Source organism: Lotus japonicus, chromosome 2 (genome assembly GCF_012489685.1).
Source record: "Lotus japonicus ecotype B-129 chromosome 2, LjGifu_v1.2".
Classification (NCBI taxonomy): Eukaryota; Viridiplantae; Streptophyta; class Magnoliopsida; order Fabales; family Fabaceae; genus Lotus; species Lotus japonicus.
In genome coordinates, this window is record NC_080042.1 from 62,876,080 (window position 1) to 62,901,047 (window position 24,968).

Sequence of the window (24,968 nt, forward strand, 5' to 3'; positions counted from 1 at the left end):
GAAGAAGGTTCATATGGGAAGAACAAGTTATTCATATTGATCTAACAACACTAATTTTTTTATTGTATAGTCCATTCCTAGGGTGTAAGTGATGTGCTGCATTTAGAGAGGATAAGCTCTTAAGCTTCTAATGATTTCCATTACACTTATGGGTGGTATATGAAGTGTGGCATATACTTGATGGAATCACCTATATGAGTGTCAAGTGGACCCGCTTGCATGAGACTTGGCTAATCTCTAGAGCACTCAAAGAATACCAGGCACGTGCATGACCGTTTAGCGCACCACAGCGATAACAGAGAGAAAATGTGGGGGTATGATGATTAATAAGGCCTTTAACACACACTAAAGCGTCTTGGTTCATAGAGCTTGCTCCACGAATTCACTTGTGTGTTAAGTCTTATTGGTCTAGGTCTGGTTCATAGCCCAAAAGGCACCATATTCGAAAAAATTGCACTCTCGGTGATTGCCCAGAAAACCTCTCCTTAACCCTACCTTGAAACTTTTGAAATGTGTGGGGGTTTGTTGGGAAAATAGTGATATTTCAAAAGTTCCAAGTCCCACATTACTTGTGCATTAAACTTTCTAAAGGTTTGTATACCAAACCTCTCTTGTGGATGTTAAAGAACATAATAAGAGGAGGCCCTCACGCGCATGACATTGGGCCTCGTTGGCCCAATGTAGTGGAAATCGCAGAATTTCCCCCCTGCGCGCACGTCACACATGGGCCGAGCTGGTTTTTTTGCTGAAACTTTATTTTATTTTTTAACCTCACCTGAAAATCCTTATTTTTCACATGTTCATCGTCCACCACCGTCCAGCCTTGAAATCTCTGTTTTTGTTGACTGTGCCTGCATATCTTGAAACTACAAAGCCAATTTTTTACCACCCAAAATTTATTGTGAAGACTACTTTGGAATTAACGGATTTTTCCCTATATATAGAGGGTTGATATTTAAACTGCATAATTATCTCTTCTCACCCTCTTCCTTGATCTCAAACCTATTCCAGTTTCTGAGTAATCACATTTTGATTTTGTTTCTCATCAGTTTTGTTACCCGACTTCGCCGAAGGAAGCTGTTTAATCCTTCAGAGATGTTCTGGATATTTCGGGATAAAACCTTCAAGGACAGCGAATTGATTTTCGCGACTCAGCTTGTTTTATTGTAGGTTCTGTCCGTGGTGTTGTTGTTGTCAAGGTTGTTGTTTGTCGTCAAATATCCAACATATCATTGCACAATCCAACTGATTGGTCGATGTTTTTTAGATGCATTATTGGAGCACCAATTTTTAGCTTTAATTGATGATTGGCTAAACCTGAAGAGTTTATTTTCTTTAAAACTCTGGTGTGTAGATATTTGTTGGTAAATCAGCAAGTGTACGAATCCACCCGGTTTTTAATATCGAACCACAAGGATTGTGAGTGAATGAATTCGGTTCAAGCCTTGAGTATGAAGGTTTGTTTTATTGAGATGATGAAACGTCGAAGTAGTAAAAAGGAAAAAGGAAAATAAAAAGACAATTCAGAAAAGAAAATGTGTTGGGTTCTTGCTCTACTAGTCAATTCAAGCACATCATTCTATGTACATGTTCTCATGAATCTCTCATTGATGTTATAGCCTAAGCAACTACCTATCGATGTCTCACATAGATAATTCTTTCAAACTAAAAGATAAGCCTAATTCCTTGTGTACTTAAACATTTGTTTGAAGCATAAATATTATAAAGTTCAGGCCAACAAACCCCAACTCTTCCTCTATTCTTAGTAGCCAAGATAGAAGGGGTAATCCTAAATCGGTTCCCTAATCTATAACAAACTTCTGTTATGATTATAGAAAAGCATAAAACAAGCATGCATACAAGCTTAGATTGAAATTTAGAAAATGGGATTCAAGGGAAGAAAAAGAACATGTGGGAAAGAACTTAAGATTATAACTCAAATATAAAAAGTCTTACAAAGAAAACCAAAGCAATGGAAGAGAGATTAGCTAAGAGCCATGCTTGGCTAAGAACCTGAATTACAAGCTTGGAAGCCTTTTCTCACTCTCCTAGATGTTCCTCTCCTTCTAAACTTATGTAAAAATGGAATGAATATCAAAAATTACCAAAGAAAACCACTAAAAACCAATTTATAGGCAAAAGACACGAGTCTGAGCGCTCAGGCGCCAATAAAGCATGCCTGAGCGCCAATTCAAAGTGAAAAAGTGGCTTCTGGAAGGCAATTGGCGCCTAGGCGCCAATTAAGCATGCCTGGGCGCCAATTCCAAATCTCTAGAACAGATCAATTGGCGCCTAGGCGCCAATGGAGCACGCCTAGGCGCTCTATGCACGCTGGAAAACCTTTAAAACTCCTATTTACTCCTCTTTAAGCCTCCCTTCAATTCTCCAAGCCTCTTGACCTTCTTCCTTCATCAGATTCAACCTGAAACCTTGATGAACAAGCTTGGAAAATATCTAGAAACTTAAAGGTCAGTTTTGCACAAAGGCTCTCAAAACAAGTGGAACTTTCAATAACCTCTTAAACTAACATAAAATGCAACTAAAGTCCTTATAAAACTATGAAATTACCTAAATGAAGCAAAAACACAAATAAAGATAAAAATGCATGAGAATGCATGAAACACTACATGAGACTCAACAAAAAGACTCAAAACCTACAAAGAAATGACCCTAAAAACAAGACTAAATTCCGTCATCAATATTATATGGGCTGTCATAATTGTTGTTTGATGAACATGTGTTATCGACACTGAAATAAGTTTTCTCTTCTCCAAGTAACAACGACATCATGCATTCATTCAAATTATCAACAATCTTCTTAGGATGAGCTAAAATAATAACTTAGAATTCAATTTAAGGGATCTATGGACAATTAACATTAGTTTATGGACAAAAAAATTATTAATCTGAAATATTAATACCCTAATATTCCCTTAGAGTTGCAATATCATCATTAACCTCCAATCATTAATCTTCAATGAATTCGCCACATTTACTCAAATTCCATATAACTATCCTATTCTTAAACTGAAGACTAAATAATGGACGTTATCATTTTGTATAAACTAAAAAATTCTCATTAAATTTTTAGTTACCCAGTAAAAAAATTTAAATAGCCATTTTAATATTGAAGGTCAGTTTAATATGTTATACTATAGTATGGTTACACGGGTGATGTATGGGGTTATTCATTTTTGTTTATCTTGTGTATTATTTTCAAGATTTGTGATTTGTGTTATATTATTGAAAATGTATTCATCACTGCATTCCATAAGAAGTCTTTCTCTATGGAAAATATCACCACTTAAATACTTAGCTTTTTCGAAATAAATTCTTCCCTTGAAAGCTGATTGGAGTACAATAGCTAATTGGAATTCACTATATTAATTTATCAGTAAATCATTACAAATTTACATCTCAAACATAAAGAAGATAAACTTGAATGTCTATATAAAATAAATTTTGAGAACTCGTATATATTTATTCAAAAAACCTTTTGCTGTAACTCATCTATATATATATATGTAAAGCTCACTTGAGCTATAAGTATTAAATGCATTAAATAATAAAGTTAAAAAAATTAAATTTCTATTCAACTTTCAATATAATGTAACTTTTGAAACATCTCAATCTTTTTTTTTTTGACTTTACAAATACCAATATGATGTAACCTTTGAATTAAATTATAATTTTTTTATTAAATACATTAAATATAAAGATTGAAAACTGAAAGAAATTAACTAAAGACTATTTAGCTACCTATACTAAATAATACAAATATTTCTTTATTTCAGGAAAAAAAATCATCAAGTATAAAAAAAATACATTAAATCATATGGCAGTACTATATATTAAATAGTAAAAATAGAAAATACATTAAATAATAAAAAACTCATGTTTGTGTTAATTGTATTATCGATTAATTATAAATTTCAGTTACTTATAAGAAAATAGTTTATCCAATATTAATTTAGAAAAATTAGAATATTAGTTATCAATCATAAATTGAAGGGGAAAAAATTAATATAAAACTAAGTAATATTTTGATATACAAAAAATATTGAGAGTTAAAATTAATTATAATAAAATAATATTTATTAAAAATAATTAAGAAAAAGTAGTCTTTAAATAAAAAGTGGAACTCTATCGGTATTTACCGTTAACTATAATGTGGGTGTATTCGTTGAAAAAATTCTTAAAATATAATTTTTTATTTATTATATATTAGTAGAAATGTCTTGAGAAAGAATAACATAGTAAAATAACTATGACCAAAGTTGAATAAATTTAAGTCTAATAAATAATTCTTTACACTAAAAAATCATTTCTTATTATAAAAAGTTAAAATTATTTTATTGTGGATATAAAGTGTAAAAAATATGTCATTATAAATTATTTATGATATTAAAAACTTAGTACTTGAATATATTTCAAATTCATTCAAATTCACATAATGAATTTCTATATTTTCAAATGAATAAAATATTAAGACTACTTCAATACTAATTATTTAATATCAATTACTAGAGTCTAGAGAGAAATGCACGCGTGTTTAATAACAAAGTTATTTCTCTTCAACATATATGAGACTATTGCTTGGTTTGTGTGTTTTGGTGGGTCAAGGGGAAGTGGAATGATTGTCGATATGATTTGGAACAGTTTGCTAGAGGCTTTGAGCGTATTGAATGGCCATGAAAACAAAAGATGCCACGAACAATGTATTGGGAGTCACCGTCAGCCACTGTTTTGAAGTTTAATGTGGATGGGGCGTCGAAAGGGAACCCAATGGTGAGTGGTATTGGCATGGTTTTGAGGGATCAAGAAGGGGAGGTTTCATGTTACTTTGCAAAAGGAACTAAAATGTTGTGGGCTTTTGACAAAGGTTCAAGTAGTGTTACATGCTTTGTTATTTTTCCAGCAATTTAAATTTTCAAATGTGGTGGTTGAGAGTGATTCCTCCTTAGGGTTGGATGAGTGTCTAGGGAAGATAGGAGGTCAAGGAAATTGGAACATATATTTAATCATATAGATCATTAGATGTCTATAATTCAGTGTGTTGGTGTGGTGCATGTATTGCGTCACTCTGACAAACTTTTTGGCAAATCAAGGGTGTGGTAGGGAACAACAGATATGGGTATGTTGTGATCAAATGCAATTATCTAAATGAGAAGGTTGTTCTCATTTTTATTGTGTTTCAATACAGTTTTCTTTTTAAAAAAAATATCAATTATTAAATTTGAGTAAACTCGAATTCTATTCAATGAAATGTCTCACCTCCATTATTATTTAATTTATTATATTTTATGATTACACATATTTTAATATTTATATATTTATAAAAACTATAATAATCATATATAATTTTTAAAAAATTATAAATAAACCCGTGCAATGCACGGGTATAATTTCTAGTGTATTAGTAATTTAGTATTATACACTTGCAAGTTTTATTCAAATTCTATCATATATAATACATATTTTATAAGTGATAATTACTTATGTTTATTCAAGACACTTTATTATCATCATCCACTTGAAATTGCATTTTAATCACCTTATATGCAATTACTTAACTGATAATAATTAGTTACTCATTAATGTGCACTATTTGTTGGTGCGCAATTTTTGTTTGTGTGTTTTTTAACTCAATTTTCTCTAGCCACAATCAGAAAAACTGTTTTACCCTTGAAATTTTTTTTATGTTTATGTTTTACAATGAAGAACACATTCAACTCTAATTTGATCACTGAAATAACTAATAGAATAACAAAAGCTAAAAAGTTAATAATATCGCAATATGAAACACTGTATAAAGTTATAAACGCTGCAAAATAATTTTATCATATTCGTCATTTTATAAAGTCTGCCGCATTTTACATTAACATCTTCAGCCTAAAATTCAAATCTACAAACCTTTTTAGCTCCCAAACTAATGGTTAAATAGACTCTAGTAGTTTTTCCTTTACTCGGTGTTGTACCACTAATTAAGTTTGCTTTTCTATGACCTACAATAGGTACCTCTTGCCTACATTATTAATGAGTGGTCTTCAACATGTCACACCTGCACAAAAACATAAAAAAATTATCATAATTAAAGATGGACATTAACCTATAATATAAATTGTTATAAAATAATATACGATTTTCACCGCATTTCAGCATTTATCATTTAATCTCACTCCAAACATCACGTGTACCTTTGGAAGGGCATTACAAAAGGATAAAGACTTTATCTTTTTAATTTCCCTATAATTTAGTCAAGCTTATGGATAAAAGGTGGTTAATGTTTTTGGAAACAAATATTTCAAAAAGTCTGAATGTAATAGGAAGTTGTGTAACAAATCTCAAATCATAAAGGAACAATTAGCAACCTCAGCCGATTGATTTTGATGATTTCATTGAAACCTATAGGAAGTTGGTTCAAGTATAAATGATGGATCATCAAATTTTCACCTATCAAGCATCTCATTCCATGCTTTCTCTGAGAAATTTTGAATCATATAATTAGGAAAATTTATTTGTTAGTTCCTTGAAAAAGAGGTTTAAAGAAATAGATAAAAGAAATATGTCAAAATAGACATAAAGATGTTAACTTTAACCTTATAATTACTCATGCATCACCAATTTGTTCCATCCATAAATTGACATATAAATAAGAGAAAAAAAGGCAAACTACATCGGTTGAGAAACAAACAATAGACCTTCAATTGTTAGACAATCTCGAATCAAGGAAAAAATATACCATTCTATGAGAATCTCTTCCAAAGAGATTCAACAACAACATTGCAGAATGCGCACACTTTTAGATATACAAATCAGATACCTAAGAAATCAACAAGTTGAGTTGTGGTTCTTCCCCTCTTTATAGCTAGTTACAATTTCATCTTCCTTTAGCCTAATAGGTCTCAACCTCAATACTGTTCATCTCTACCAAATCTCAATCCTTAAACATGCAAAAAGGGTTATGCTGTTGTGGCTTAATTTCATACCAATGTTTGGACCCTGATCTTAATTTGAAATGTGTAAGTATGAAATGTACAATAGTATGAAAGTACGAAATGTGCATGAAATGAAATGATTTTAAAAAATATAGGTTACTATCCAAATGATTAGGCTTAGATGCTTCTGCTCCCTTGCCATGATTTTCATCAATATATCGAAAATAACTTCTTTTACCTCAAGCAGAGAAGAACATTGATGCATGAGAATGAAAAGCGATGAAGAAGAAGTGGCTAATGGAAAATAAGAGATGAAGAAGAATTTTTTCTAACCTGATGGAAGATCTTCTTGTGCTTGAATGGTGTTTTTGAAGAATCTAGACGAGAGAGATTTCTTGCACATGAATGAATGTGCTGAAGATCAATATGGGAGAGGTGAAAATAATTTGAAAGGGGAATGAGAAGATGTTTTGTATATGAGAGAAAAAGGAAGAAACTCTTTCTGATTTTGTAACCATAATCAATAATCATGAGTTACAAAAAGAACAAATAGAACGCCCAAGAATGTGAAAAAGGTTGTACAAAGGTTTCATAAGAAAATGATGAACGACTATAATTAGAAGCAATGAATGACCAATATTGATTTCATATTTAACGATTCACAAATTTACGTATATGACCATGGGTGAATTTCCACTCATTTATATTACAATTTTGCCCTCAAGGTTGCTTCTCCTTTTTTTGGCCTTGATCAAGGTATCTCCACAGCCGACAACTGTGAGACTAATCCCTCGCGCCCACGTTCAGCGCACTTGTCCTTTATATATATTAGGCTTAATTCCAGTTTGGGCCCCTGATGTTTCACAAATGTGCGGTATGCACCCCCTGTGTTTAAAACGAGCGGTCAAGGTCCCTCATCTATCTAAAACGGGCGATTGAAGCCCTTCCGTCTGTAACACCTCGATTTCCAGGTGTCACTTTAGTAACCAAAAATAAACTTTACGCGGAAAACAGGTAATTTTTTTTTCGATTGATTCCTTTAAATAAAAGCGATAAAGGACATAAAGACAAAACCAAACAACTAAACTAACTGATATACAATATATACACATGTACAGCCTCAGCTGCACTCCACGTCACGCGAACCCGCAGTGACTCCCAAGTAGTGTGCCCTTAGGAAAATATATACAGACCCAGAAGTGTAAGTGAGAAAATTATAATTACAAACCACTAGGAGAAAGTCGGCCTCAAAATGGCCTAAGCAAAGACCCCTATGGTCCGACTGACTCACTGTGATCCCTCAGTAAGAGAACCACACAAAAGTCATGCGTTGGGAACCTACCCTGTCCCAATAGCAAAGCGAATCAGAGCTCTACACAAAATATGACGCCTGCCTAAACCTACCCTCCCAGTACCAAGTCCACTGCGAACTGAAGTTGGCAAGTTGAAGCTCAGCTCCATGCGTCGTAAAGCTCCTTTCGTCAGACGTCCACTCTCGTCAGTCCGGTCCTCCATGACCCTTCCCCGGTACGTCGCCCGATGACCCACAAGATAGATCACCCAAGCGGTGGGGCATGACGGTCCACCAACTCATATCTGATCCCCCCCGAGGGAAAGACCATCGAAACCCAATCCACCGTCGACATCTGGCAGCAGGCCGACCGCCCAAACACAAACATACAACCAAAGCCAAGGCGCTAGGGTCAACTCACAGAAATAAGTAGATATACACTCAACATGTGATATGGGGTATAGATATATGTTGATATATATATATATAAACAATCCTAGCATGTTATGGCTCTAACATTGCTTCAATAACCAAACAGCACACAGTTCAAGTCAGAATGAATGTATGCGTGATATGCAATCATGAATCCGGATTTGTGACGCGTTCCCGTTCGCCACAAGTGAAGCATTCCCGTTCTTCACTATGGATGAACCATTCCCGTTATTCATCCTGGATGAACCATTCCCGTTATTCATCCTTGGTGAACCATTCCCGTTATTCACCATATGATGAACCATTCCCGTTATTCATCATTAATGCAAGGTGAACCATTCCCGTTATTCACCATGAGATGCACAGGTGAACCATTCCCGTTATTCACCCGATTGATGCAATATGGTTAGCCAAACAACGAATCGCCCTTACCACGAAAGTGTTTAGCTCACAACCCAACCTCAACAGAACCATGAGTTAGTGTCGGTCAATACAACACAACTCGGAGTAAGTGTCGGTCAATACAACACAACTCCATCAACAAGAATACACAAGGGTCTAGTGTCGGTCAATACAACACAACCCAAACAACAAGAGCACTAGGTGTCGGTCAATACAACACGGCTCCACAACACTCCCAAGAGTACTAGAGTACTCGGTGACTTTCAATCATCACCATAGCTCACCTTAGTGGCTTTCCCAATTCCAAAACTCTCCAAACCCACAACAAAAGTCGACTTTTCCCCGTCTTTCGTAAATATTTTCCCCTCCAATTCTCCTATGATTATTCATTTAGTAAAAACGTTTCGAATTGAATTAGTCAGGTTATGAGTTTATTTCTCAAAATCTAAGTCTCCCAAAGTCTCTAGTTTTCGAAATTCTAATCATTCTAAGTTTTCCAAAGACAAACCACCCAAAAGAAGTTTCCCGGGGAAAGTCTAAGTATTCAAACGAATCCCAACAAATGGCTAAGTCTCAACCCCTCGTTTGGACTTGCCTAGGGTTGTTCATCCAACCCGAAATATCAAAGATCACCAGATCAATGAATCTCCACTCCGAAGTCGCGTCAAAACGCACAATCCAACAATATCACAGTATCACAAGTTATGGAAAAACATCATAACATCAACTCATCATCATAAACAACATCAGATAAAGCATAAGTCAAGTTGATCGACGCCTATCATGCAGTCATAGCTAATATGTAAGTTGCCCTAACCTTAGGCGCTTTCCTTACTAAGTTGCGACTCAAATCAAATCCAGTCATATCTTTGCTTTCCCGTGTTGGCTCACTTCCGTTTGTTCTTTGGCTTCGTCGTCAAGCGCTTCCGTCCTTCGTACCCTTCACAAGTTCACATACTAAACCTTAGCCTCTAAAGTCACATCTAAAGTTCCAGAACAAACTTAGCCAATCATTCTAGCTCACTTAGGCTAAATGCACAAACTTTATGTTTCAAGGACTAAAGTCCAAAGATAAAATATTTGTGAGTTTTAAAGAAAGGTCCTTAAAAAAACACATTTCGCAAACAACTCCTCAATTTTTAAATAATTTAACCCTAGTCCCTTGATAAGCACATAATCACGAAAAGGTCCTCACATAAAAGTAAGTTCTTTTTCAACCCTCAATCTTTTATAAATTTATCAAACAAACCCCAAGACTTTTAAAACTCTGGTTTAACCCAAAACTTCTCAGCCTCTTGTGCTTTAATCCTAAAGTTTTCCCACAATAAACTTTTAGTCCTCAAACTTAACTTATGATTTTCACTAAACAAAAACAAGTTTCATAATTGATTTTCCAAACCCAAAACACATGTCATAGGCTCGGCCACATCTACATAACTATGTATAAATTCACCTTTTTCCCCAAATCACTTCCAAATCCATTTGTAACATTTAAACACAACTAATCAAGACTTAAATTAAAGCTCTTAAAATCCCAAAATCTCTTAACTAAAAAAAACAAGTTTTAAGAAAACTAAATGGTGAAATCCATAGATCCGGTGATGGGGAATAACATTTGTAAAAGCACTTTGGAAAAAGCTCTAATTGAAAATTTTACAAAGACAAGAACTCAACATTTTTTTTTTGAAACAAAAACCATAGTTTAATGAATCATTTCCATAGTCATAACTTTAATGAAAACACTATGTGTGGAAACTAAGAGAATAAATTTCATTGACTAAAAACATGATCAAAGAAACTAGGAGGAGTTTTACCATAAAATGAGAAGATGAAGATGAAGATGATGGTGGTAATGTGCCTATGCTATCGTGGCTCCTTCTCTTTGTAGTGATTGTCCCCTTTTTTTCATGGAGGAGCTCTCGGCTGTGATAAACAGAGGGGAGAATGAAGGCTGGTTGCGTGCATGGCTTCTTGGAAATAATTGGAAGCGGAGAAGGCTTAATAATAGCCTTGGCCGAGAAGAAGAAAATGGCATGATTGTAGTGGTGTTGTGGTGCTGTCCACGTGGTTTCATGTTGGTGGTGGTGTGCTTCAGCAAGAAGAACGAAGAGAGGGTGAGTGAGGAGGAAAGACAAATAAAAGAAATGAATGAATGTTTGAAGAAAGAAAGCAACGTTCAAAGGATGAGAAAATTGACAATGGAATGAAGGAATCTTGCTATAAGAGAGGAAGGGAACGGATTTGCTGATGGGTGAGGAGAGAGAAATCATGAGGTGGAGGGATAAGGATGGTGAGATATTTATTCAGGATATTTTGAGAAGATATTTTTAAAATTAGTACAAATTGATTTAGACACCGAATGATTTAACTCATAGAGTTAAGAGAAAAATATAGGGGTGATATATTATTATCCCAAAAATTAAGAGGAACTCTATGAAATGATAAAATATAAATTTGGATCACTTTGGGCAAAATAAAACGATCCATCGACTAGAAAATGAGTAAAAACTGAGCTAAAGAATAACTGTTAGACAATTACAACAAATATGACGTTGTCATATTATGCAATTAATCTAAGTATCGATCCAAGAAAGGGCGATACTTGCATCGGGCACATTTAAGTGAGAAAATGGCTTGAACGCAGTATGCTTCAAAATATACCGCAAAACTACTTTTTTCAATTGATGTCGGATGAGAAAATTTCCTTCTGAAGAAAGATTGGAAACGTCAAAACAAATCTGGCAACGCGGACGGAAACTTCGTTAGAAGTCCCGAATAGAAAAAGTCTTCATCCAGCGCTTGAATTTAGGGTTTCGAAGCAAAGAAATTAGCGTCGTCGGACTTCCGAAAAGTGAATACTATCGTGCGTACAGTCCAGAGTTCCGAAATGAAACGATGGTCGAAGGAAAAATAAAGAGAACCTTTAAATTTTCCAAGGATTCGAAATCTCACGTAAAACGTTGCTCTAAAGCGAAATTAGCCTATTCTGGACACGCTCGCCATAAGGCAGGTGTGCAGACGACTCGCACTAATTCCTACAGCGACTACGCAACATTCCTCAAGCAATTCCTGAACTTTCTTCTTCATTAATCTTTCACAAACAGCAAACTCCTGTCACGCTTACACTGATTCTACGCGTGAGTCGGAAATTAACTTGTTCGGCAAATCCAGGTCTTACACCGTCCATCTCTGTCAGTTGACCAAACAGAAATGTTGACGTGTCACTTATTTAATTCATAAAATATAGGCTACTAATTGGTGACAGAAATAATCCTTCACAAAACCCTTCTTCTTCATTACTACAAGCACATAATCCGTCACAAAACCCTCATAAGCTAAAATGGCACAGTACAAAGTCTTTTGAAAACTAATGCATATAGATCTGAAATAAGTTTACTATGACCCATAAAGCCTAACCTCTTAACAACTAAAATAGAAAATTGATATGCTAGATCAGAAACATCCCAAGAGAGTACTTACAACATACTGACTCTAGATTATTTTTTTCCAAGAAGACTCTAGACTTTCTTAGTTGAAGGCCTTGAGCATCCACAAAAACACCTTTTACTGTGCTTTTTCCCACTTCTCCTACCATGGTGAATGAAGTCCCTCAGCAACACCTCTCAGTGTCCAAACATTCTACTTTTCCCCTATTTCGTCAGCCAATTTCAGCAGTCTTCTTTTCGTCAGCCAATTTCAACATAACATATTGGATGCACTGCACTTTAAACTACAATCTTCCTATATGTTCGAAACCTTTTGACACCTGCTCCGTCACTCTTTTTCTTTGGAAGTGTATACTCTTTTTCATCTCAACTAAAGTCTGTTCAACATGGGGCAATCTCATTGACATCCTTTGTCAGTTGATCGTTGGTATCAACTAATTTCCCAACAGCTCCTTCAACTTCTTCTATTCATCTTTTGACTATTTCATATTCAGTGTCATCTCCCTGCTTGTGTCATAGACTAGTTTGTTTCTTCATTTAAGCACAGAAATCTCCCTCTCACTCTCGTGTTTTTCTCCTCTACTTCACAATGCCATCTTCTTCATTACAAGCACATAACGAGTATGAAATTTGGAGGTGGACAAGAGGAGAAATTTAGGGTTTTGAAAGGGGAATTCAAAATTGACAAAGAGAATCACCTCTAAACAATGATCTGACTTTGGATTTAGGAAGAGGAGGTCGAAAGCTTCCAGAACCTGCCCTTGATTTTCATAATATTGGTCGCCGGAGAAGACGCCGGTGGCGGCGCCGACGGCGGTCGTTGGAGTGACGGCGGCAGATCATCAAATTGGTTGAGGGGTTTTGAAGCTGGCTTCAAAGGGAGTCTAACCGTGGTGTTGATTTTGCCATTGAAGGTCGGATGGCGCCGGAATCGGGACGAGAAGGTGGCGGCGGCTAGGGTTTCATCTCCTCTGTTTTGTGTCGATTTTCTTCGAATCGGGAGGTGGTGTTGGAGGCCGGTGTTCGCTGGGACAGGGGGAGGAGCACGCGATTGACAGGTGGTGGTCGTTGGACCATTTGCAGGGGCAGAGCTTCATGGTTGTGGCCAACAGTGGTTGTTGCGTGCGTGGAGGTCGTGGTTCAGCCAATGAAGGAAGGAGAAGTAGTATGATGAGGGTGATGAATAGAGGAGAAGGGTGCTGCCATGGTGTGTTGGGTTGCATAGGAAAGGGTAAAGTATAATGAAGAAGATGATATTGTGAGGGAGAGGAGAAAAACACGAGATTGAGAGGGAGAGATGTGAGTGAACGAATGAGTTGGTTGACGGGTTTTGTGACGGATTATTTCCGTCACCAATTAAATAAGTGACACTTCCGTTTGGTCAACAGACAGAACTAGTAGAAAGTTAACGGAAGGGCTTCGTTATCACGTTTTAGATAGATGAGGGACCTTGACCGCACATTTTAAACACAGGGGGTACAGACCGCACATTTGTGAAACATCAGGGACCCAAACTGAAATTAAGCCTATATATTATAGAAAAAACTTGTTATATAAGTAGTATTTTTCTTTTCATATTTTTGACTTCTATATAAAGCTGAAGAAGGGTTAAGTTCTCCTTGTACCAAAAAAAAAAGCGCCAAGTTCTCTGTGAGCAGCGAAGAGAACGCGCCAGAGCAGAGGAAGATGATTATCCCCGTCCGTTGTTTCACCTGTGGAAAGGTCTGCACTCTGCACCCACCTCCCTATTCAATTTCGCCCCCTTTTTCACTGCATCTCGTGAATCAAAAATCAATAAATTCTTCACTTTTTCACGGTTTTAGGGTTTAGGGTTTTGTTAATTTATGCTTAATCTGTTTCCTAATTTCTCTTGTTTAGGTCATTGGAAACAAATGGGATCCATATTTGGATCTTCTGCAGTCAGATTACAGTGAAGGGTCCGTTTCCCCAATCCCTCTCTTTTCCAATTTCTGTCAAAAGTTTCAATTTTTTACTTGTTTATCCATTTGAATTGGGTTTTGTACTTGTTTTTCAATCTGAATAGCTTTTATTTACTAGAAAAGAGTTATGGTACTGGAATTTTTTCTGGGGTTTCTGTTGGTGTTGAAAAGAGAGTTACTTTGTGGAGTCTTGTGTGTTAGTTTTTCATGATTAAGTTCTTTTTATTCACCATCTTGTATTTTGTATTGAATTGTGGCTGGCATGCTTTAGTTATGTTTTGGTATGTGGTAGGATGATCACTAGTCTCTTGTTTGAGGTTGTTGGTATACGAATGGAGGGTTGCCGATTTTTGTTATTTTGTCAATGTCTGAGGTATTTCAGAAGTTATTTGCTTGTCATAATTTTGTTGTATGTGTGAGTTGCAACTCAATGATCATTAACTTATAAGTCTTTACTGTAATTGCTGGATACTATTATATTCATTACTTGAGGGCTGAAATTCATACTCATTACCTTTTCAAATCCTCAGTTCAACAAGCATTTTTATGCATGCAACTCATCTGATTTGGCCGCAAATAAACTTTTTAGGACTGGTCAATGTCTCAATGAACTGATAGCACATGTTCTTTCACGAAAAAAGTGATCCAAGACTAAGAATTTATTTGCATTTGGAATAACTTTTCAAAAAGTGATCCTCCTATCGTTGTCATAACTGCATCCCTTAAGGGATATTAGGCATCATTGTGTGCACTTTAGTGTCTATCTCCTGACAAATATTAGTTTCAGTATCATAGTATTAACATATTGAATTGTGGCTAGCGTGCTTTAGTTATGTTTTCATATGTGGTAGCATGATCACTAGTCTCTGGTTTGAGGTTGTAGGTATACGAATGGAGGGTGGACAATTCTTTTTTCAATGTCTGATCTATTCAGAAGTTATTTGCTTGTTGTAATTTTGTTGTGTGTGTGAGGTGCAACTCAATGATCATTAACTTATTAAGTGTTTACTGAAATTGCTGGATACTATATTCATTACTTGAGTGCTGAAATTCACACTTAGTTACCTTTTCAATCTAATCCTCAGTTCAACAAGCATTTTTATACATGCAACTTTTCTGATTTGGCTGCAAATGAACTTTTTAGGACTGATGACCAATGTCTCAATGAACTGATAGCACATGTTCTTTCGCGTAAAAAGTGATCCAAGACAGAATTTATCTGCATTTTGCATAACTTTTCAAAATGTGATCATAATATTGCTCTGTTCCAATTGCATCCCTCAAGGGATATATTAGGCACCATTGTGTATATATACTTGATTGCTGGCGTTTTAGTGTCTACCTCCTGATAAATGTTAGTTTTAGTATCATAGTATTAACATAATGATGGATTACAGAGATGCACTGGATGCTTTGGGGCTAGTTCGATACTGTTGTAGGCGCATGCTTATGACCCACGTTGACCTCATTGAGAAGCTGCTGAATTACAACAGTAATTTCTCATTACTCTATTATTCATTTTGTGCCTATTAATTTTCTGATAATAATTTTGATTGTATTGATCTTCCATTTTGTTGCAGCTCTGGACAAGTCTGATACCAGTTAAGAACACTCAAGTTGCATTGCATGCCTCTGTTCATGTGTCAACTGTGGGTCTAGTTTGTATGCTGTCAGTTTTGTTTATTATCCATTATTGAGAGTGGCTATGAATGATATGGTGCAGCTCATGTTAATTTCTTATTTGACTTTAGATAGTGTGATGCAAAGCTGTTCTTTGGTACTGATGTATTAACTATACACTATTATGAAAGACTAAATTGTAAAAGACTGATTGGTATGAACAAAATCTAAAGCCCACAGGGCTACAAAAACCCACTCAAGACTGAACGCCTAGAAAGCCCTGTGGGTTAAAACTAGCACATGGGCTTTATATTTTTACAAAAATATCTTATTTTTAATTAAATATGGTGACATAGTCGACTCTATGGGTCCACCAACCTCTTGGGTTAGTTGACCGACCTCGAAATCCCACAAATGGAAAGTTCACTTGCAAATATATATCATTTGACCACAAAAAAAGTACATCATGAATATGAAGTTTCCTGCAATACCACAAAAAAGAAAGTTTAGTATAATGCGTAGGTATCACTCCAACAAAATTTCATGTTGCATGTATACAATAAAAGAATAGAATAAAATCTGAAGCAATGAAATTGAAAAGCTGAAATATTTAGCATATTCAATCATTTAGGTAACAAGTCGAATTCTTCTAGGCACTTGGCTTGCATGGTTCTATGGAAGAGCTAGATTTTTCCATTTTTGTATCTAATCACCCCCTGTATAAATCTATTAATTAAATCATGGTAAGTGACAGCATTTTGTGGGATAAATTTGATTTCTAATGCCCATTATATGTTCATACCCATTCTAGTTCATCATATTTCTTATTTTACTCTTTTCTATTCTGATATCGTTCCAGATTTAGGTCAAGATGGAGTTGAATTTAGGTTGCGAAGTAATTTTATTTTGTTTTTCTTTACTTTTAACATCACATTGACACTTTCAATCTCTCTTCCTAAGACCTTCTTCGCTTTTTTTCTTTGGTCAAAGAGCCTTCCCTTAAGATGCAACTCCTAAGCCCAATTTGATGACATATTGCTTTAAATGAGATCGATTGAATTTGGGAAATAGATTAAGATAATCGAAGTTGATCCGGAAGAAACTTGCATGCTTTATTGCGAATTCTGTTATTTATATGATTGCTTATGATTGACTGCTTTGTCCAACAAATGACCATATGCATAAAATGCTTAGCAGGAGACTGTTTGAACCAAGAAGAAGCTTGAAGATGAAGAACCGTAATCCTAATCCCAACGCTAATATTTCAAATGGGCTATAAAAGGGTGATGATGAAGAAGATTAAAGACTAGTAACTCATTTTAAGCTTTCATACACGCAAACCAATTTTAAGTCTTTTATTCTTTCTTGAAAATCTTTGTAGAAGCCTATATCTTGTTCTTGAGTTTAAGCACTTAGTAAAAAACACAAGAGGACCCTCGAGCTTACACCATCTACTACTCGCTCTTATGGAGAAACTTCATAGGGAATCTTTTGACCAATGTAAAGGTTGTAGAGCCTAAAAAGGCTTGGAAGAATACTTGTGAGGAGAAGTCCTTATAAGAATACTTGTTGATAATTGATATTAGTGGAAACACTTGGTAGTGGTCAAGGACTGCAGGTAGCCTAAGAATTAAGGGTGAATTAGTATGAATCTTTTGCTTCTTTTCTCTTAACCTTTCTCTTTAAATTTACTTTTTCTGCTGCAATTAACAAGGGTTTTATTGAAAATATCTTTACTACATCGTCTAACACCTTCAAATTTTGCGAATACTTTTAAGACACAATTTAAGCCCCAATTAATCTTGTGTCCATATGCTTATTTCAAGTACTAACAGAATTTTTTTACTGACGAGGCCTATACCTATGGATTCTTGATCGTCCGTAATCTGTTAGAAAAACTTAGTTCATGAGTTTAATAAAGCTATGTTGATGAAGACTGGCTAGGGACTTATTAAAAACCCGATGACCTATGTTTCCGAGTTTTAAGAAGCAATTATTTGTGTAGTATAATGGCATCGTCCCTGATGTAAGCAGATAGAATCATATATCTGGCAGGGGGTTCGGTGGATTTTAATTAGAGGATGACATATGCATGCAGGTTAGATTATGAAAGGAGTGCAGTCGGTGCAGAAGCATGTTTAGTTACCCATGGAGGTTGGTTTAATTTGGAGATCCTTGTGATTAATGTCCCAAATGAACATAATGGAGTGTGTAGACCAATTTGGGCTGATTTTAGCAGTAGGGAGTTCTATCTTTTATGCAAAAGGCATGGAAACACTTGATATCGGGGTTAGGTTTGATAGTTTTAATTCACATGTGCTTAATCCTTATCATAGAAGTCTTGGATATAGTCCACATGATCATGGTTGGACAAATTTGACGTGGATGCATGGCTCGGTCATATCAAGAGCAATAATGGAGCTGGTTGTCGAGATAGTGAAAGAGGCCAGTGCTTGAGGTTCTGTTTTAGAATGGGTCCACTTGCTGCTGAGCCTGAGTTTATTGAGTGTACGAGCTAGCGTATTATATTGTCTGCCTTCCTAAAAAAAAAACGAGTGTATTGTCTATCGAGCGGTTATCCCTCCCTTTTTTTATTTTTATTTCCTTTGACCACTAGTCTCCATGGAGTTTTAGGGTCCTACGTGACTAATATGACTCGAGATACGGTAATAATGTCCCTGACCATAAATGTATTATTTTTTACCTTAGAGAAGATCGAATCCGGACCAGAAGATTAGGCGAAATCCCTTAAGAAAATGCACATTCATCACTTGTGTCATCCCTTGGGATTCGGGTTGTGCCTCCTTGTTAAATAAAATGATAAAAACTAAAAAGTACACCGTTTCATTTTCAAAAATATATTCAATTTAAGTTTTTACAGAACTATATTTATATTTTTGCGATTAGAGATGAAAAATTAAACAAATGAAAGCAAGTACAAATTGGTTGTCAAAATAGGCTACAAAGTTTTTTATTTTATTTTATTTGAAAGAGGCAACAAAGTTAGTATCTTAGTATCAAACCATTTGGCCATCTTTTATCCAAACGTTAGGAGGGCCACTGAGTGCTAATAGATGAAGTAGAAAGGTGGTGGGGTTGATTTGGGAATTTTAGGGTTTTTTTAGTTAGTTTTAATTATTTATTTATTTATTTATTTATTTACATGACATTATGTGGAGTCTAATGTGAGATTCATGTCATTTAATGAGTGACACACATGCAATTTCAGTTATCAATTTGACAAAGATTAAATAGAGAACCTGATTTTCACAAATTAGAAATGTCATGACTCAAATCACTCATTTTGAAGGTTTTCACAAATTAGAAGTCAAATCACACAATTACAATACTTATTACTTATAAGAGACTAAAAATGTACCTAAGTCAAAAATTTATTGTAGAGAGAAAAATAATAATTACTCGAAATAATAATAATAATTCATTTCAATAATAGATATTAAATAATAATACTAATCAGTCTAATTTAATAATGTTAATTTCAGAATGATAGTTCAAGTAGTAAGATTTAAGAAACATATACGTTGAGATAAAATAAGTTTATGAATAATCTTAAAACGTGCAATTTATCTGCCCGATTTAAAAAAAAAACTAATGAAGTTGGTCGGATCAACATCAAAAGTGAGAAAATATAAGTGAATAAATAATAAGTCATAATGATGGAGAACCCACGGGCCACGAGGTTGTTGTTATTTAGTTATAATCGTCACGTGGGGACCAAGCCGCAAGCAGTGACATTCACGTCGCGTGTCAAATAGACTCGCCAATCACATGCTCCATATGCCTCTGTCCCTACCTCCTGACAATTATATATTCTTCTCTTTCTTTATCTATCCTTTTCTCATCCATGTGCCATTTTTCTTTTTTGCATTTAATTGTTTTCTTTATTTCTATCTTCTTCCCAACTCATCACACAACCAACAACATCATTTTTTCTTAATTTAACTAGGATTATACCCGCGCGATGCGCTGGGGTTTAATTTCTAAATTTTTAATTTAATCAAATGATTTTAACAAAAGGATGCACATTGTGGACATACCGACGCGATGCACGAACATGCAATACGCGAACAAATTTTACAACTCCTACCCCATTCATCTTTGTTCTTATCCCAGGTAAATAATGAGTTCCTCTACTTAATTAGTTGATATGTTATTAACTTTTCTAGTTAATTTTTTCTTAATAATGTGACATGCTTTAAGTACAAGTCAGCTAATGCACGATGGACACCTTGAATTGAAAAGGACTTACAAGGAAAGCGGCAATCTACCTGAAAGCAAAACAGAATGAGAGTGAGTTTGGATCAACGTTACAAAATTGATTTTGGGCAGAGTTTTTTTTTGGTGTTTGTGCGGGGCTAGGCCCCAAAAAGAAAAAGAAAAACGGAAAAACACGACGCAACTACTCCCTCACATATGAGGTACCGGTTGCATCGGCAAACAACAAAGATTCCAACTCCGGCGGAGGTTCCTGAATGGTCTGCAAAGCTGCATCCTCGCAAGCCCTAGGCTTGGCAAGAAAGTTCGCACAAGCATTGCCTTCTCTAAGAGTATGACAAACATGCAGCACCCAATCCCGACCTAGCAAGTCGCGGATATTGCCCAGGAGGGAGGCATACCGATGTTGGGGAGGTGGAGTGATAGCAATTCCGCAAGTGTACGGATTGATCGAAGTAATACAAAAGATTGTCGAACCACAGGGATAGTTGTTCATCAATTGCTTCTAAGAGTTTTGTGTTCAGAAAGTGAAAAAGAAAAAGCAAAATATGTTTGAAGTTTGGTTGTGTGAATAACACTTGTGAGTAAAAGCTTAGAATTATAATTCAGAAAAGAAGTACCCTGGGCAAAGCTCCACTTAGTCCAATTATGGTTCTCAAATCAAATTCTTATATGAAGTTCAGAATCCTTATCCATGATGTTATAGCCTTTACCTCTACTTGTTAATTCCTTAATCAAGTAAAACATTCAATTTCATTTGCCAAACCTAATTCCTTAGTGCCTAGTCAATTCAATTGAAGAATGAAGTTTATAAGTTCAGGCCAACACAATAAGTTCCCACCCTTATACCTAAGTGGTAGTAAACAAATCAATCTAATCTCATGGTCCCTTAATCCTTACCAACTACCGTTGTGCAAGGAGAAAGCCAAACACTTGCATGCATTCAAGAGAATATTGAAACAGAGAAGAGATACATAGAAAGGAAACTCTATTCATATAAGAAACTCAGAAGTTCAAAACATAATCAAAACTAAGGTTCACTTCACCCAAAGTACAAAGGAAACTAGCCAAGCATGGCTATGGAATTTATAATGCAAATTAAGAGAGCAAAAACCTGAATCAAGAGTGCCAAGAAGCCTCCCACAAGCTCCAAGAAACTATAACTCTAAGTTTTGCTCAGCAAATACAAAGATACCTAAAAGAAATAACAAAATCCCTATTTATAGAGTTTCCAGCGGTAATCCACGCATGTGCGGGGTCTCCACCACGCACATGCGTGGCCAATCTGTCAGTTTTCAGCCTTTGAGTCTGTTCACCACGCATGTGCGGGGTCTCCACCACGCACATGCGTGGTCAATCTGTCAGTTTTCAGCCTTTGAGTCTGTTACTACGCATGTGCGGGGTCTCCACCACGCACATGCGTGGTCTTCACGTTCCAGCCCCTTCCTCATACAGAACCACCACGCATGTGCGTGGCCTGAGGGGCGCACATGCGTGGTCTTCAGCAGTTTTTCAGCAGCTTTGTAACCTCCTTTTCCACAATCATCATTGCTCATTATTTTGCCTTCAACCATCATCATTAGCCATCAAGAGTCTATCAAAACCTGAAAAACATCTCAAAAACTCTATGATAACAACCATGTAACTTCTGAAAACTTCTCATTAATGGATATTTCCTCAATCTCACATTCAATTGCCCAAACAATAACCCCCAAAAGCTCATCAACACTCATAATCTCTCAAAATTTCAGTTCAAACCTGACCAGAGAATTAATCCCAAACTAAAACTAATAGAAACTAATAAAAAGACTAAATAAATAGATTAAAAAAACTAAACTTATGCAGATGCAATTATGAACTAAAAAGGGACTTAACTTGACTAACAACTCAATAAAGGACTCAAAAAGGGAAAAGAAAGAAAGAAAAATGACTCGACAAAGATAGAATAAACCTCGGGTCATCATGGAGCGCTCTCGACTAAGTCCACTGCTGTAGAAGAGTCGGAATAACACACAACTCTCCGGTACCCTTGCTGCCATGCGATGGACAAGCCATGCCAAATACCCAACAGTTCCATGTGGAGGATATTTGAATCGCCGCCTAACCCGTAGAAACCAAGCAGCCAGGCTCCGCTTGGATCTCGGAAGCACCCTCCAAACCCGGCACGAGGCGGTTGCTCGCACACGCTACCTTCCACGTTTACAGCAACAAAAGGAGCCACCGGCAGTATCCATGAAACCTTTCGAGGAGCACGAGGCGGCGACGACCTGGCTTGAAAACGGATGATGTCGTCCTTAGCAGCAAACATCTACGAAACCAGAACCTCAAAAGGGACTTGCTTCTGCTCCATGCATCATTTGTTGTGATCGCACCAGATGCACCAGAGCGTTGCCAACGACGCCGCCGGGGCCTGGTGGACCAGCTTACGCAACCAAATGAAGGGATCATGTTCTAAGAAAGTTCCACTAGTAGGATGCAGACCTGCACGGACCCAAACTCTCCTGGCAAACACGCAATCTCTCAGGCAGTGGACCGTTGTCTCCGAGCAACTCTGGCACCGACTACACAACTGGGACTAAGCCATCCCACGGTGAAATCGGAGAGCATTTTAGGGAATCGCATCATTACATACTAGCCATGCAAGGAAGGAATACTTGTATGGCACCCTAGCCTTCCAAATCCAGCTTCAAGACTGAGCTTGAATAGGATGCTCTTGTGTGATCCACTAAAAGCCGGATTTGACGGAGTAAACCCCAGATAAATCACCCTTCCAAACAAAGCAATCAGGGACACCTGCATTAATAGTGACAGGGACATTTTGAATGACATCAACCGGCTCTCTAGGCATGATGGTAGTGAGACGCTCCAGCCGCCAGATGCTATCCTCCGTCACATCACAAATCCTCATCTGAGTATCATGGATGGCCACAAAATCAACTCTGTCACATAACTTAGGCTGCCCCAACCAAGTATCGTACCAAAACGACGATTGACCATTTTCAATCTTGAAACCAAATCCCTCTCGAAGAACATCCCTCGCCTTAGTGATGGAGTGCCACACATAAGAACCCGGTGTTGAAGCCACATGCAAAATATGATTATAATGCCCAATATACTTCCCTTGCAGATACTAACCCACAGTTTCCAAGGGTTATGCATTAGCTGCCAAACATTTTTCCCTAAGAGAGCTGTATTGTGATCGGGAGCCCTACGGAAGCCTAGGCCTCCATGACTCTGTGTGGCAGAGTTAATTCTATTAAAGTTGTGCATAATATACATCTTAAAATGATTTAGTTTATGTTTGGATACTTAAGTTTATGAAATTTAGTGGTAAAATATTAAAGTTAATTATGTTTAACGTATAAATAGTTATATTTATTATTTATAAAAAAAGTTTTATTTATTGTGACCAATAGATTTAGTTCTTGACCCTTCAAATCAATTATGAGATCAACTTTTCTAGTGCGTCTAAATAGTTACAATAGAATAGGATTGATTTTAACAAAGTAGAATTGTTTCTATAGAATTATTTGTGCTTCTAGACATATATTTTTCCAAATGAGCAAGTACTTTTTATTTTCGGAAAAAGAAAGATTTATTTAAATATATAAAGTTGAGAAATAACTCCTCTCAATATGAGTACAATAACTAAACCAATAAAAAGCTGGAAAAATCTCATCCGCTACAGCAAAAAACCTCCTGAAGACCTTTTAAAAAACCCACAAGATGCTTAAAAGCCAAACCAAAACCCATGTGTTTGCACAACCACGAAAGACCTCATTTGAAGTTGAAAAAACAACGGCAATAATAAATTCAACCAAACTGCACAACACCTACAAAACAGAGACATAGCCAAGAGCAAAAGAAAAGATCCAACAACCAAAACCCACAAGAGTGCCATAGAGAGTTTTTAATTTGACCATTATATTTTATAAGTGACCATAAATAAGTAATAAATAAACAAGTCTCATATTAAGTCAAATATAGAGTGTTGAATAATATATAAGTGAAATGACTCACACACTCATCATCTTAAGTTTTGGGTGATAAATATCGTGAACTTTGTCAACGTGGTTTACTCCAAGCTTTAACTCATGCTATAATCGTGAGGTATACCCCATCACACTATAACAATTGGTATCAAGACTGATGGCTAATAGCCCTAATAATTTCTCACTGAGAGAGAGCTTGATAATATGATAATGAGCACAATTGAGGATTCAAGATAGTATTAATGATTAGTGCTTTAATTTTTTTTTAATAGGCGATTAGTGCTTTAATAATATTTTCAAACAATATTTCCTCTTTATAGTATTTATCTCAAATAATTGAAAATAACTCAATGATACTATAAATATTAAATATAAATATTAAATGTGAGTTATTAAGTACAAAATTTTATATAGTATTAATCTCAAGTACCAAAATTTGTCACTAAAAAATATTAACTAATTTTATTTTTAAATAGTATTTTAGTAGTGATTACTTAATTATTGTTAATTACACCATGCATATTTATATATAATTATTATCTACTATATATATATATATTTATATGTACTAACTATATATATATATGTATATATTTAGAAGTAAAATTTATTTAAATAGATATTAATGAAAGAATTAATAGTGAGTTAACTTAGAAACTTTGAATTCATGA

At 35.7% G+C, this 24,968-nt stretch overlaps 1 protein-coding gene and 1 long non-coding RNA gene across 3 annotated transcripts; one reads left to right on the forward strand and one right to left on the reverse strand.

The window, feature by feature from the left end:
• Positions 1 to 5,761: 5,761 nt before the first annotated feature.
• On the reverse strand, positions 5,762 to 11,304 carry LOC130738769 (uncharacterized). 2 transcript variants are annotated; one of them, XR_009019576.1, is made up of 4 exons: positions 10,878 to 11,304; positions 9,881 to 10,003; positions 7,272 to 8,584; positions 5,762 to 6,061 (listed from the first exon to the last, which is right to left on the reverse strand). It is a non-coding gene; the product is annotated as an uncharacterized LOC130738769 (long non-coding RNA). The 2 variants fall into 2 exon arrangements; XR_009019577.1 differs by having other exon boundaries at positions 7,272 to 10,003.
• A 2,789-nt stretch (positions 11,305 to 14,093) lies between these two features.
• LOC130738770 (DNA-directed RNA polymerases I, II, and III subunit RPABC5) lies at positions 14,094 to 16,274 on the forward strand. Its single transcript, XM_057590914.1, has 4 exons — positions 14,094 to 14,231; positions 14,388 to 14,446; positions 15,847 to 15,941; positions 16,030 to 16,274. The coding sequence occupies exons 1-4, from the start codon at positions 14,196 to 14,198 to the stop codon at positions 16,053 to 16,055; spliced, it is 216 nt and encodes a 71-aa protein (XP_057446897.1). The 5' UTR covers positions 14,094 to 14,195; the 3' UTR covers positions 16,056 to 16,274.
• The last annotated feature ends 8,694 nt before the right edge of the window (positions 16,275 to 24,968 follow it).